General features: G+C 44.6%; 1 protein-coding gene across 5 annotated transcripts in view; it reads right to left on the reverse strand.

Annotated features, from left to right (window-relative positions):
* The window catches only part of nin (ninein (GSK3B interacting protein)), a 42842-nt gene that overhangs the window by 22517 nt on the left and 4500 nt on the right, over nt 1-15825 (reverse strand). For 4 of the 5 annotated variants that reach the window (XR_006025465.1, XM_042072684.1, XM_042072687.1 and 1 more), the window contains exons 2-12: nt 11649-11858; nt 10211-10304; nt 7664-7884; nt 4105-4150; nt 3692-3870; nt 3148-3294; nt 2723-2881; nt 2385-2524; nt 928-1068; nt 337-511; nt 39-149 (exon numbers count right to left, since the gene is read on the reverse strand). Coding sequence is in view for 4 of the 5 variants with exons in the window: in XM_042072684.1 (XP_041928618.1) it covers nt 39-149; nt 337-511; nt 928-1068; nt 2385-2524; nt 2723-2881; nt 3148-3294; nt 3692-3870; nt 4105-4150; nt 7664-7884; nt 10211-10304; nt 11649-11837 (1602 nt within the window). In the remaining variant the exon portion in view is untranslated. Of the gene's footprint in view, nt 1-38; nt 150-336; nt 512-927; nt 1069-2384; nt 2525-2722; nt 2882-3147; nt 3295-3691; nt 3871-4104; nt 4151-7663; nt 7885-10210; nt 10305-11648; nt 11859-12841; nt 12955-15825 lie in introns of all 5 variants that reach the window. The other variant, XM_042072685.1, reaches the window with a different exon arrangement.

Below are 15825 nucleotides of genomic sequence, written 5' to 3' on the forward strand. Positions count from 1 at the left end.
GTAGCAATCCATCCTAAATCCCAAAAACCTTTTGTCACCTTTTCTTTGAGGACGTTGTCCAGGTTCTTCTGCAGCTTGCTGACCTGGTTCTCAGCCTCCACAAGCCTCTCTGTGCTGTCCAGCAGCTCTGCTTCCAGGCGGCTATTTTCCTACAGAAGGTACAAGTTACTTTCAACTGGAGAAGCAAAATTCTACTAGTTATTGGGAAGAATAAGCTCTACGAAACCCAAGACATTTGAAAATCTTTTTGTTCCAATATCTACGTATACTATTTTACCAACAGAAATAAATACATGTAATATATGGATTACTACAGCAATGGCGCTGCTCTCATACTTTGGCTGTGAGAGAGAGATGCTCCCGCAGGAAGGTCTCGTCCTCACGGATCTTGACGATCTCGGCCTCCAGCTCCTCACGCTGCTGGCTGGCCTGCTGCTGCAGCCGGTCCATCTCTCGGGTCAGCTCTGAACGCAGCGCCGCCAGCTTCTCCTTGTGCTCCAGCTCTAGCTTACTGCAGAGGGGAGAGCCATAGGGGAATGGTGTGTGGGTGGGGTGGGGTGGGAATGGTGTGTGGGTGGGGTGGGGTGGGGATGTAGACAAAAGCGAGAAGGGAATCACTACACCGTAAGCAAGTGAAATACAGTGAACACAAGACTGATGCTGTCAGAATCTTTTGACAAAATGGAAATTGAACTTAACATGCATTTCCTGTGGTAACAGGTTAAAATATTGAGTCAGGGTAAGCAATAGCATATCTGGAGATTAGTGCTATACATACACAATGACATTCATGAAATCCAAGGCTGAATCCTTCATGCATTTTAAACACCATCAAAAGCCAAATGGTGGTATTTTAACGGGGCCGAAATATGCATGCGCACGAGCTGGATAATCATAACGAGAAAGGTCAAAGGTCAAGGGGCTCACCGCAGGTTATGCTCGTTGTGGCGCTCGATGGCAAAGTGGTGCTCATCCACCTCAGAGGCCAGCTGGGACTTGAGCTTCTCAGCCTTCTCCAGATCAGAACGAATCTTCTCCTTTTCCCGCAGCTCCAGGTCCACACGCTCACTAACACACACACACACACACACACACACACACACACACACACACACAAAAACACAAAATTAGTTGTAAATTAATTGTACATTAGTGCAATGAGAAAATCAATAATGGTAGATACATATAGAAAGGGCAACTTGAAATCAAGACTGCTGTAGGAAAGGCAACTATTAAAGGAGAATTCCGGTGTGATATTGACCTAAAGTGTATCGAAACATGATACCGAGTGTGAACGTATGTCTCATAGCCCATCTCGGCTTGTCCCCTGCACTCCAAAATCTGGCGCTAGTTAGCCGATGCTACCAACATCTTCTTCAATAGTGGTGCTTCGGCATCGGGCTAGCCATGCAAATAAATCACTGTTTTACACCCATTTACGAGGCTCAATGTATCTCCACACTTCATTGGTAGACTTCCTAGGGCCCTGACATTTAAAACGAGACATTGAGAACTTTGAAAAAGCACTGGTAGTTTACTTACAAGACGATTTATACAGACAGTATCTTCACGAAGTTTAACGTTTGCAGCCATCTTGAATTTAGTCACGATAAGTCGAGCAACGAGTAAGAATGAACAGGTATGATAAGGGATCAGATTCCAAAAATAATTCAGTGGAAATGCATGGATTCCAGTTGCTGCTACTGGAAGAAACTGGAATCCATGCATTTCCACTGAATTATTTTTGGAATCTGATCCCTTATCATACCTGTTCATTCTTACTCGTTGCTCGACTTATCGTGACTAAATTCAAGATGGCTGCAAACGTTAAACTTCGTGAAGATACTGTCTGTATAAATCGTCTTGTAAGTAAACTACCAGTGCTTTTTCAAAAGTTCTCAATGTCTCGTTTTAAATGTCAGGGCCCTAGGAAGTCTACCAATGAAGTGTGGAGATACATTGAGCCTCGTAAATGGGTGTAAAACAGTGATTTATTTGCATGGCTAGCCCGATGCCGAAGCACCACTACTGAAAAAGTTGTTGGTAGCATCGGCTAACTAGCGCCAGATTTTGGAGTGCAGGGGACAAGTCGAGATGGGCTATGAGACATACGTTCACACTCGGTATCATGTTTCAATACACTTTAGGTCAATATCACACCGGAATTCTCCTTTAAGTGCAGAGCAAGGGGGAAAAAAAACAAAACAAAACAAAAAAAAACAAACAAACACACATGATAAACAAAAACCAAACAAGAACAGTCTGGAAACTTCAGACACCTTCCCCTATGTGACAAATGGACAGCTGCGATTACAATCTGGGAAAAGCCTTTGGAAGCTGGAAGTCTGGAAGTTTAATGCTGGTGCTTGCAGGGGCACACTCACACAAGGTGTCGGATCTCTGCCTTGAAGCTCGCCAGTGCCGCTCTGTGGATGTTGTTTTTCGTTGTCATCATCAGCTCGTTCTCTAGAGCCATTGTCAGCTCGCTCAGATTCACCCGCCCATCCAGACTAAACTCCAGAGCCTGCATGCAAACAAACACACACACACACACACACACACAATAGTAGGCAAAACCTGTACATAACTGATGCATATTCTTCCAAATGTCCACTCCATAGTGCTGTTTATTCTAAATTCAACAAAGGAAAGAGAGAGAGAGAGAGAGAGTGTGTGTGTGTGTTTGCACGCATGTGTGAGAGTGAGTGAAAGTGGGCTTCACCTCAAGAACCTCTGGACTGTTTTCAATGCCCTCGTCCATCCAGGCATCCACCAGTTCCTCTGCTGCTGTATGTCCGGTGCCATCATCCAACGTAGAGAAGAGACGCAGGCCAATGGTGCTGGTGGCGATACTCGTCCTGCGACCACTCTCATCAAAGGGCTACACAGACACAATTAAGGGCATGAATGAACCTGTGGGTGTCAGTGTGTGTGTGTGTGTGTGTGTGAGATCAATCTGGTAATATGGCAAAATTCCTAATATTTAGCACTGCCAGTGGCTCCAGTTTGGCAACAAGAAATCAACAGCAACATTAGGGAGCCTGTAAAAGACTTCTGCATAGCAGTTCGGTGTCCAGCGATGACATCTGTGCAAATGATAGATGTGTGTACAGTATGTGTGTTTGTCTGTGCGTGTGTGTGTAGTACCTGTGTAGAGTGATGCCGTTTCAGCTGTCGGTAGGGTGTCGAGGATGAGGGGGTGGGGGGCTGACTCTGGCTAATGATGTAGCGCATGAAATCCAACACATTCATGTCTCCCTCCACATCCAAACACTGCAGCAGGTCATCATTCAACTACATACACAAAATAACAGACACACAGACAGAATCACAGGCTTGATTCTATGATGCATGACATTATGAACATTCTTACATACTACAGTATAGTAACGTATCCCTGTGTGACTCTACCCACTAAAAATGCCTCCGGAGATATGTGTGGTCAGGTCACTGCAAGGTAATCTCTGGTGTCTAGGTCACCTGTTCTTTCTTTAGCCCAATCACGCTCACTTTCTCTCTAATCCCACTATAGTTACTGTCTGCCTCATTAATCCCATATACTCCATCAATTGTAGTACTCTGGTACACTCAAACACACACACACACACAGTTGGGCCTGAACACCTGTGCATATATGTGCACACACACATTCAGGCGTGGGCATGACATGGACATGGACACAGACACACACCTCCAGGCCCAGGTGCTGACAGAGTGTGAACAGCTGTTCTTGCGTGGCTGGCTGGTCCCAAGGCAGCGCCAGCTCGGCACAGGCGGCATGTAAGCGCTCCTCCTGCCGCTCAGAGATGGGCATGCACATAGAGCCACGGGGCGTGCCAGGCTCATCCGGGTTCCACAGGTGAAGCTGACCTGCGAACAGGTTCATGGCGACCATTAGGTTTAGGCTCTGAATCGACCACGAGCACAACTAGCCTTTCAAACATACAGTACATATTTTGATGCCAGTCGTTAGAAAACGACAGGCAAGATTTAAGTGGGATGAGGCTCAGTAAGTGTGTAAGTAAGTAAGTAAGTAAGTGTGTGATGTTCTAAAATATAAAAGGTACATTATATAAGGTTCTATATGAAGTATTATAGGCTCACCCTCAGCCTCATATTCCTCTGGGCTGCTTCCGTGAGTGTTCCAGCGCTGCGAGACAAGAAACACACATGTAACATCAGTCACAGAGCTGTGCACAACAAAATAACCACATACCATCAGCCCATCCAATTTCATATCAGAATAGAAGAACAGAACCAGAATAAAGCAAATAAATTATATAGAAATTCACACATGCTTCGTATCCTCAATATCACCACAGGAATGTTAGGGACAACAAAAGCAAATGTTCTCACAAAATGAATAGCATTATCGCTAACAAAAGAATGCAAATAACACTCACATACATTCAGCATGTTAACTTTAGATATAGGACTACAGAAAATAACACAGGCAATATAGTGCAGTAAATCACCCCAAAGCACCACATTGCATCCCATTGCTTTTCTTTCACTAATCTGCTGTCAATCAACATTCTCCCGTGATTTTCTCCTTTCGTGGGTGAAAAAAGAAAGTGTGGAACGGGGGAGGGGGTGAGAACTGACCAGAGAGAGAGGGCAGCCAACTCATTAGGATGAAAAGGGAGAGGGTCAAGCGACAGCCTGCTGAGGTCTATGGGTATGATTTACTGAATACACAGCTATGGAGAAACGTATCCACACGTGGCGGTGCCCTTCTACAGCACGTAACCAGAGGTGTTCCATCATTTACCAGCTGAAGGGGCAGCAATTTGGTGGAGTGAAGTTTTTTGATGAAGTGAAATGTGTCCAAGCAGGTTAAGGTTCTTAAGGTATTGTACTGAGCAGAGCATTGGGAGAGGTTAATCTGGCTAGCTTTCCAATATTTTGCCTTGTCAATTGCCAGTCGGTCAACTGGAGATCCATAGCAAAATCCAGGAGCCTGTGGAAGACTTTCATGGCATGTGTGTGTTGACAAGATGCATTGGACTTCATGGACTTGTGGTGTGGGGTGTGTGTGTGTGTGTGTGTGTGTGTGTGTGTGTGTGTGTGTGTACGCATTGTAATGCAGTGCAGTGTGAAAACTCATTGTTGGAAGGTCAGACTGAGCTGAGCAGATGGGCTCCCAGTCTTCTGGAGTGCATCGGCATCTGCATCAAGGGGTGTGTGTGTGTCCATTGTTCCTGATCAGACTTGCTAGCGCTCAGTCGCAACCCCTAACCTCCCCCATCTACTCCCCTTTTCCATCTGTCTCTCCTGTGGCTGCACATTGTTACGAGGATTCAGATTAGAATACATCAGAATGAGAGAGACTATTTGTGTGCATGTGTGTGTGTGTGTGTGTGTGTGTTATGGCCATCACTTGGATATGAACCCCAGTGTGGACTAAATGCAGATGTATCCTAGCCACACACACACACAACAAACCACAGACACACCTAAATCACCCTATCTCTTTGACAGACACCTTTCAGAGACTACTACCTTTGATGAATAATGATCTACATTAAACAATAATGATCTACATTAAACACATTTCCTTCCATTTAATTTCAAAAGTTAGTATATTGTTTTTATACAATTCAGTCCACTGACAATATAAGTGGTCCAAAATAACAATTTGACTTTTCACTTTTGTCAAGGTCTACAGCTCACCGTTTTACTGGATAGATCAAATTCCTCTCATAATTTATAGTCTCGCCTTCACATACAAAAGGAATTACTCATAAGGGTGTGTGCATGCATGCATGTTTGTGTGCGTGCGTGCGTGCGTGCGTGCGTGCGTGTCTCTCTCTATGTCAGGAGAAGTCCTGCTAGGTGGATCATTATTTAATGCAGATGAGAGCGGAGGATTACACCCCCTAAACACACTTTGCGGCTCACACAGCTAATCACACACACACACACACATAAATGGCACATGACAAAGCCAAAGGATAAGGGATCTGGTTAGTGGATGGAAGTACACACCAATAAAAGGAGAAATGAAGACAATAGGTTCTCAAAACCGAAACAAATATTTCAAGCGAATTGAATTTGAGGACTTCATTAGGATGCATAGTTTTAGACTAAAATAAGAGAACCTGTTATACGCACAATGTCACCAGTGAAGCAGGTAAAAAGGGACAAAAGAAAAAAGATAAATAATCTACCAGATACGGAGATCGTAACTGTCCTATTTCCAAATGAGCAAGAGCAAGAGAGACACTAATATTTGGAAACAAGAAATTAATTTAAATCTGGTTAATCCACACACACACACGTAGCAGAGGATTAATGACGCCGTGTGCTCTGACCCTTTCAATGACCTCGTTGTCACACACCCCCCTGTGTCTCACACACACAAACCTCCTTCTACTCCTCGCTTGCTCTCCCTCCTTCCCACACACACACACACACACACACACTTGATATTGTCTGAGAGAAAGGAGGTCGTTCCGCTTTGTCAACACAAGGGGTGTATGGGAGGGGGTGCAAACGGCTGTTGCCTTGGCAACAATAACACAGCATAGACAATTAACATCATGGCCAAAGGCCTGGCCTTCACATTCCTTCTGTTAGAAAAACACACACTTTTTATTATGGTTTACACTGTCCAAGAAAACATAGTCAAATCTACAGCTGTGGCTTTCTTGACAGATACCAAAAAAGAAAAACACTGCAACGTTAATTTAATATCTGTAAAACTGGTAAGTAACCCTCTTCAAGGCTTTTGGTGTTTGTGTTTGTGCGTGTGTGTGTGTGTGTGTACGTACGTACACACACACACACACACACACACACAGGCGGAGGGAGAGTGAAAGCCTACAGTAGTTATGTAGAGTGCAATGCCTTGGTAAGTAAGCAGAGCCTCGGGTAAGAGTTTGAATCTCGGAGCACGGTAAGCTTATTAGCTAAGAATAACGCAGCAGTGTGGCTACGGCACTAAAGAATATAATATAGACTAGGGATGAGCAGCCGAGACTGTCTGTGTGTATGTGTGTGTGTGTGTGTGTGTGTGTGGCCGGCCTGGAAGCATTACAGCTTTCCATACTTACAAGCACACAGTGCCCAATACTTCCTAGAACACCCTTGGACTGCGGATGTCCAGAACACAAAACTTTTTCAAGTTGCAAATGGCACCATTCTCTAATTGCTTCACCTTCTTCCTTTAGGGTGAAGCAATGGAGCCAATAGGATTAGCACATTAGCAGGCTGAAATGATTCCACCACATTGTTTTCCCTGTTAGTGATCCCGGTCTTAACTTGTCATCCTTATTAAAGGAGGGGACCAGCAAGAATATATGCATCATAAGATGCCAAACTGGAAAAAGCACAGTACTTTGTTCATCCAAGAAGCTCCATATAACTCACAACAGACTTGGTGGTGATACAGGGCAACTTTCTGAGCAATGTTGCCAGACAATATTACTGACCAGTGCTGTTCAGGCACTTACCCACTATCTGGAGAAGCAAATTGCCCACTGATTTAGTTATCATCTAATCTGAATATTAGCAACCAGTCACATTATTGCCCAGCAAACTGCTCCAAAAGAGGACCCATCATACACAATCACTGTAATGCTTTCTGTAATGCGTAAGAAATGTGCCTCCCCATTCTCGTTCATAGACAAATCATAACAGACTCCAGCAGTCCATGTCATACCTCACGTTTCCTGGGTACTGCGGATTCCTCATTCTCTTCATCCTCCTCATCCTCCTCTTCTTCAGCCCTCTGCCCCTCTGACGGCCCTCCCTCCTGTTCTGAGGCAGCTGCGGAGAACTCCCCAAGGCCCTCGATAAACTCTGGGGTGGAGCGCCGGCCGTAGCGCTTAGTCCCCTTCACAAACTTGGGATGGACCTCCGGAGAGTCTGGAGGCGAGTCGTCTGCAGGAGAGGGAGAGAAGAAGACCAGACGGGAAAGAACATCAGAGGAGAGGAGACAGAACAAGCACACAGTGATTAACAGGCCATAAAGACTTTTTTCTGACCACTGATCTCTTAATGAAAGTAGAAAAGATTATATTAAATATTTAATTACATAAGTAAAGATTAAAGTCTCTGCATTAAAAAAGGCAATATAATAGGAGAATAGCATACCAAACCAAATAAAGAGAATAAAGGGAATAACATGGCAGACTAGAGATTCTAGAGCGCTCTTACATGATGGTGCATGATGATTGTAAATAATGTGCCCTCTCATACAGTCTCCTTTAAGTTCATAAAGTGGTCACAGACATCTATGTGAAAAATCCCCAGAATTCTCCTTTAAAAGGAGAATTCCGGTGTGATATTGACCTAAAGTGTGTTGAAACATGATACCAAGTGTGAACGTATGTCTCACAGCTCTTATCGCCTTGTCCCCTGATCTCCGAAATCTGGCGCTAGTTAGCCGATGCTTAGCACTCTGGACTTGTAACCGGAGGGTTGCCGGTTCGAGCCCCGACCAGTGGGCCGTGGCTGAAGTGCCCTTGAGCAAGGCACCTAACCCCTCACTGCTCCCCGAGCGCCGCCATTGTAGCAGGCAGCTCACTGCGCCGGGATTAGTGTGTGCTTCACCTCACTGTGTGTTCACTGTGTGCCGTTTGTGTTTCACTAATTCACCGATTGGGTTAAATGCAGAGACCAAATTTCCCTCACGGGATCAAAAAAGTATATATACTTATACTATACTTAAATCACTGTTCATCCTCCGAAGTCTACCAATGAAGTGTGGAGCTACTTTGAGCCTCATAAATGGTGTAAAACCGTGATTTATTTGCATGGCTAGGCCGATGCCCGAGTCATGTTTCAACACACTTTAGGTCAAAGTCACACCAGAATTCTCTTGACTTACTCTTGACTTTATGGCATTATCCTCCTGAAAAACTTGACTCCCTTACCCTCTGTTACCTTGTCCCTTTGACTTAACACACTTTATCCATCTGGATACATGGATATTATTGATGTAAATTAACACACACTGTGTATATTTCGTCAAACACATATTAATGTGTTTTTCCCAGAGGCTACCACCCTTGGGTTTGTGACTACAACTAGATTATCCACTGTGCTCCATCAACTTGACACAGAGTCTTCCTCTGAGCGATGAAGATTAAAGAGAAGTGTGTTGTTTAAGTAGAAGACAAGACTGCATCAGGCTATATACAACTGATCCTTCAGGACTGCCTCTTTGGGAAGTGAACAGTCTCTACTCAATTACATCACTGTACTGTGGCCTCACAGAGTCTGTTAAGCCAATTATAACACGCACACCACACACAAAGAAGGGAACACTGGCGGTCAACGGGTCATTCTGAAACTCTTTAAAGCTGAAGCAAAAACCAAGAATCTCTTTTGAAAGGGAAGGGACCAAGAAAGATAAGGAAAGTAAAAGTAAAGTAATAACAAGTTGTCTCATTTCACCTCGCAGAAAATGAGGAGAACTGCTTGGACAAACCAAAACTCTCAAAAATGGTCATCAACCTAAGGATGTGGAATTGGTGAGCTTATGCCTTCACTATAAACAACTGTTGTGCTAACGCACATTTTACTATAGCTACGCTTTGGGTAAGGTGAACTTGTTTAAACAGGCTAAAACTGGACAAGATCTAGATATTTAGTCTGCTACTAAAAGCAGCCATTCCTCTGTAGTCTGGAAAGCTACCTCTGGGACCTCTGCACTGTGACAAGACCTGGGCACCAGGTTGGGGCACTGTGCTGCTGTTTTAGACCTGGGCACTAAGGGGGGCACTCTGCTGCAGTTTTGGACCCGGGCAGCCTGTTACTCCACTGGCACAGCGCCCAGCTGCATCATCATACCTATGCTGACACGACACATCCCACAGTAGCCATGACGACCGGCAATGCTTCATGTTTTCAGATGGCCACAGACAGACAGCCAATCAAGATATACAGACAGACACGTACGTGTACACACACACACACACCACACACACAATTACCATGACCTTTGCTGCAAAAGGCAGCTCATGTCTGAGGTATTTAGATTACAAACAGCAAATGAGATAGCTGAACAAGACACCCTGCTACCTCACTGTCCTTTTAGTTTCAGAGCAATTTGAGTGAACATTTCTATAAGGACATACTGTGCAAGTCATCACATTACACCACTGCTTCAACAAAGACCAAAACCAATAAACCTTTCAACCTCGTTGCACTTTTATATTTATGTTGTTTAACATGACAACAGGAGATGGTTTCCCTGGGATACCTGATTGTGCTGCCACCTCTTCACTCTCAGCTGGGTTTCCGATAGTCGAGGACAACACCAGAATCAACGCATTCTTAAACTGCTCAAAATCCACCTGTAGAACACAACACAGAAGAGCATTCAGTCAGACAAGAACGTGTGTACATACAGCACCCTCCATGTTCATGGTCTCTATGGACCCTTTCAAGAGAGTTCCATTATCAGCATTATAGTTGGCCCCACAAGACTTCCGTTTTAACATTCCATATGTTATCTTAATGCAGAGGAAGTAGATTGGGGCCCAAATAGAACGTTCAAGCATTGTTTTTGTTTTTATTGTTGAAAGGGTCCATAGGATGCTATGGGAACCTGTTGCTCAGTAACTCGGTCTACTAGCCTTGATTTCAACGGTCTGGTAGATAAGGCCTGACATTGTTTGGAGCTTAGGCATCATAAAATGTCTGGTGGAGACCTGAAGTGTGGGGCATGGAGGAGGAGGAGGAGGGTCTTTGCTGGAGTGGAGGAAACAAGGGTAGCAGCTGTCTGCCTGCCAGCAACTTGATGCATATTCACGTCCTTTGTGTGCACGTGCACTGCCATTAGGAGATGGAGTGGGGGAGCTCACCCACTGCCTACACACACACACACACACAGACACTCCCAGTGTGTTGGGATAGAGACTTCAAAAATCAGTATGAGGAGCACCCCCTCCCCTTTACTCTCAAAATAGGGGCTCAGTGATTTGACTTGCACCAATTGGTCACCTTTGTGAACTGCTTGTGAGCATGCTTTTATCTTGTGGTGTGTATGTGTCTGATGACTGTTGAGGGACAGAGAGAGGGGGCCCCTGGTGCTCAAGCACCACTCTCTCCCTCTACTAATCAATGTCCTCCAAACAGACACATAGGCCTGTTTGCCTGGTCGCTGTGACAACAACGGACAAAGGCTGCTGCTGCCATATCTACAGTCTACAGTACAGCTGCAGACCCAGACAGCTTGAGACACTCCTCAACGCTAATTTCCCCCCCTCTCCCTCTTCATCCCCCTCTCCCTCTTCATCCCCCTCTCTCCGCTTTCCTTTCCCTCCAAGAGCATTTGCCAATTGCATTTTGTCCCTCTACTTTTGTCTATATTGCTATTATTTGGATAACGCGCAGGTGAATGGGGTTTGAGCAGGAAATGGTGAACGGCACACGAGGCCTTTTCTCAGTCTGCCTTACTTCCCACTCACCTGAGCTGCTGCTACACACAGTGCTTGCTTTAGACCCTTAAACAACCCAGACAAGTGGAACTTCAATTTCATTAGCTAATTAATGTTTATGCTCTTTATGTGATTTAGTGAAGGTTAGTGTATGTAACCTTGGGCATGTGACCACTTGGAGCTTAAGATAATTAGAAAGTGCCCCGATGACATCACTGCTCTCGACGGCCTCCGACCTCACCGCCATTGGATGCTTACCCTGCCTGTCAGCTGGTCCTGGTTCTGTAATAGGGTGTTGAGAAGGGTGGGCTCGGCCTCCTGCAGCTGCAGGGACTGGCAGAGATCAGTGAGCTCCTCAGGGCTGAGGGAGCCCGCGCCGCTGGCATCGAAGCTGTGGAAGACCTCCTTCAGTCGCTCCTCATACAGGTCCTGCTGAGACTCATCCATCCCATAGGACAGACCCCCGTCCTGAGAGAAGGAGGGAGGGAGCAGATGAGAGAAAAGGAATAAAAAGATTAAATATGAAAGGGCATAGGTATGGAGATATGTTTGTAGCATCACAAAAAAAACCTCAATCTTTACTAAGAGAAAAATAAAAAAAGGTGATTGGTGTGGTAACAGAAACACATAAGAGTGAAGTGATCTTCACACAGTCCAAGTTGAACCCAATTTCAGTTCAATTGCAGTAATAGTTAGAGATTAGTGTTACATCACAGTACAAATCAAGTATGACATCCCATATATAGCCACATGCTGGAAACAGGACTCTCACCTTTCCAACAAGTTAAATACAAACTACCCAACCTTTCTTTAACAGAGCAAAGCTACAAAATAAGCTTAAAAAAAACAAACAAACAAACAAACAAATAGCAAATTGAAACCACCTTGTATGAAAGATGGGAGCAGATACAGTATTATGTTGGGATGTCTTCAGAAAACAAAATAAAAGCACATGAAAGCAAATGTCGAGGAAAACTGGTCCACTTCTCGAATCCAATTAGCAATTAATCACTTAACTATTTACTAATTAGCACTCTGGAACAAGGCGTCCGAAGGAGACAATGCAGACAGGAGATCTCTGAAGACTGTTGATCTTTATTCACCGTATTGCAGAGATAGTCCAGCCTAAACGATGTCCAGACCAGTCATCAAGCAATAGTGGTGAGATGTCATCAGCTGGCGCCCCCCGATGAGATCTGACTTAAAGATGGCTGCGGCCTATCTTTTCTACCCCTTAACCTTAGAAAAGAGCCCTCTCCTCGTGCCATTCTCGAAAGACACCTTTTGGCCAATCAGCATCTACCAGGGTTACAAATATTGGTGGAAACCATCTTCCCATCATGCATAAAAACATGTGCAAAACTGTCTAGTTCTGGGTCTTTCTGGTTCTACCCAGCTGGGCGTAAGCAGGGCTTTCTTATCTTATTTACTTCATAGCATACAATGTCTACCTGTTACTTGGCCTTGCTCTTATCCTCGCCAGCTGGCATCATCCTCTCTCTCTTGGCCATCATATGAAAGGACTAGTGTCTACTGTCTCCTCCTGCACCCCACTCCTTGACTGCTGGTCTGGTCAAGATGTTTACAGGCCTTGAAAATCTCATAATAACTGCAGTAATATTAAAGTTTATAAAACCATAAATGCATTCTTTAAGTCGTAGAAAAACATGACAAACTTTACTTTGTATATTGTCATACGACAAATCTCAGACCTGAAATCTGACGAGAGAAATAGTCCATCATCAGATTCATAAAAATCAAACCAGAACCACCAGAGCGCAAAAATTCATCGGCATAGTTCTCCCAAATTCACAAGGTCTAACTCTGCTGCTGAGATAGCTGATGAGATGCATCCCACACATTTACATGATGGACATGGAGGTATCAGATACCCATGAAAACACATAATTGTGGCCCCCCATGGGTCAATTAATATTGTCTTCCATGTTGGATCGCTGTCTATCTATACTGCTCAAAGAAATTAAAGGAACACTTACAGTTTTCCACAATTGTTAAAAACACATTTTTTGAAACCTTCCACCCTTTTCTCCATTCTCAAACTACATTCACAGAATGTCTGACAGTTCTTGCAAAATAAAACACTCGCCTCAAAAGTTTTACCTGTGCTCAGAACCAAACAATGTCAGAACCGATCCAGTGTATGATTGAAGTGTTCCCTTAATTTTTTTGAGCAGTATAAAACCCCGCCCCATATGGTCAGAACATTTCTGAAAAGTCTATACAAAGCAGCAACCTCTCGAAAATATTTTTTAAAAAGATAATTATCCTCTACTAGCTACTACTCAAAGACAGTCCCAGACTCAAACAGAAGGTTCAGGTAAAATTGACCGGTAGCACCACACCAAGTGACCACTATGCCACCAAACCTCAGTGTTGCACAAATGGTTCTCCATAGAGGTATGGTATTACTGGATCACTGAGCCTACCAAACAAACACACCCACACGCAAACAAACTATATCCACATGTGTGCATGTTACCAAAAAAACAAACAAAAAAAAAACCTCACATTAAGGAAAGACACCTCCACGTCCGAAAACTCTGGTCCCAGGGTGAGCCTCATGTCTCGCCGCAGGTGTCTGTGTCCTTATGCGTTTGTGGTAGTGCAAGTGTGATGCCAGATTCAGATTCAGACAGACTGCTTCCTCTGATCAGGATCTACAACTCTACCCTCTCCTGGGTGCCAACCACTCAATTATGATCCCTGAAGGTAGGTGTAACCATTGAACTCTCCGCCTCACCCCTTGCAATGATAGGGCCACAGTGGATTTGTTTAAGCCTCTAGGCACAAGGATTGGTGATTGAAGGAGCTATTGATGGCCATGGATGCCGCAAGTATTTCGTAACCACTCATCTGATGGACACACTGTTGTGTGATGACGCCAACTCTGCATCACCTTTGCCTGACATGTGCTTTTGGTACAATGCGAATTTTATGAACCACATAGAACTTTGGGTCACTTTCTGCAATCAGCACATGTCTACATCATGGCAAAGTTTAGGTAGTTGTATTGGCATGTCCAAATAAACAGTGATAACGATTTAAAGGAAAACCCTGTGTTTTTCAACAAAGTATAAGAGTTAAATAGAAATGGTGTGAATGATTGTGAATTTAACTGTGAAGGGACATTTACACACATGCATGTGTGCAGACACATGAGCCCTTGAGATTACCCATCATCATAGACAAAAGAATATCTATTTTGATATCCTCAGAGTCTCCTCAAAATATGTATGTTCTGTTTTGTTATGCACAATGAGCTCAAATGTGTAGACAAACACTCACAGTTTCTGTAAACTAGTTTCAATGAAAAGTTTACGGCAACACTCCTCCCAAAGATTCGCAGGGACCTTATGACTACAGGCTATGTGAAGCTGAAACCCTGGAATCGGGCGTCACATCAGTCATCAATACTCATGTGAGGGGTGGAACATAGAGGAATGGAGAGTGGCTTGTTTTCAGATCTCTGGCTAGCACCAGCTTGGTTACCAGGTCATGAGCAATGTTGCTGTACGGCTAGTTTATCATTAGTCACCCCCCCCACCCTTCATACATTCTGAACAGCAAAGCACTCCTTATGTGCGGAGACCCATGAAATCCATCCACAGGAAGACAGAAAGACACATAACTAATTAAAAACAGGACCTAGGGTCCATGACCCCAGTGTGGCTGCATAACTCCCTGACCGCGCTGTGTGGGTGCCTGGCGGGTGGCCAGTGGGACAGGTTGGCACTGGACCAAGTCGGCCGTGCTGCCTGCCTGCTGGTCAGCTAATAGCCATCCAGCAGGACTTGGGCTAACAGCCCCTGACAAGGTCAATTAGACAGTCTGTTAGCTGGGCACTGGCCACACGAGAGAAGCCCCACGTACAGCTTGGTCAGTGAAAGTGATCTGATGGGCTGGGTCCATTAATTAGGACAGTAAACAAGCAAGTGGGTTCAAACCACAGCTGACCTTCCCTGACAAAATAGACTTCACTGTATATGTGGATGAATAGATTTCCCCTATAATGATAATATACTAAAAACAAGAAGTTATCTTTAGTCAGAATGACATAACATATTGTTACACCCTGCTCTGACCCCCTGATCTCATGAAAACGTGAACACAACTAATCACAGCTGTAAATAGCGCTGTAGATGTTAGCATTAGCGCACACGTTCAAGCACCAAGAGGAGGAGGGGCCAGTCAGCCAGTGAGACGCATGAGGCCGGCTGTCCTCAGGCAGCTCCCATCTCGCTGCTCATCCCGACACATGTCGTAATCAGCTTTGTGTCAGCACAGCAATCAAACGGATGCCCAGGTAAGGCAGGGGCCAGAGCATGACTGAGGTGATTCAGATGGTAGCCCTGCGTAGAGGTAAGGGATGAGGCAAGGAAGGGGAAAAGCCACCAAAGCCATTCAGAGTTAAATC

This window comes from Alosa sapidissima, chromosome 19 (genome assembly GCF_018492685.1).
Source record: "Alosa sapidissima isolate fAloSap1 chromosome 19, fAloSap1.pri, whole genome shotgun sequence".
Lineage (NCBI taxonomy): Eukaryota > Metazoa > Chordata > Actinopteri > Clupeiformes > Clupeidae > Alosa > Alosa sapidissima.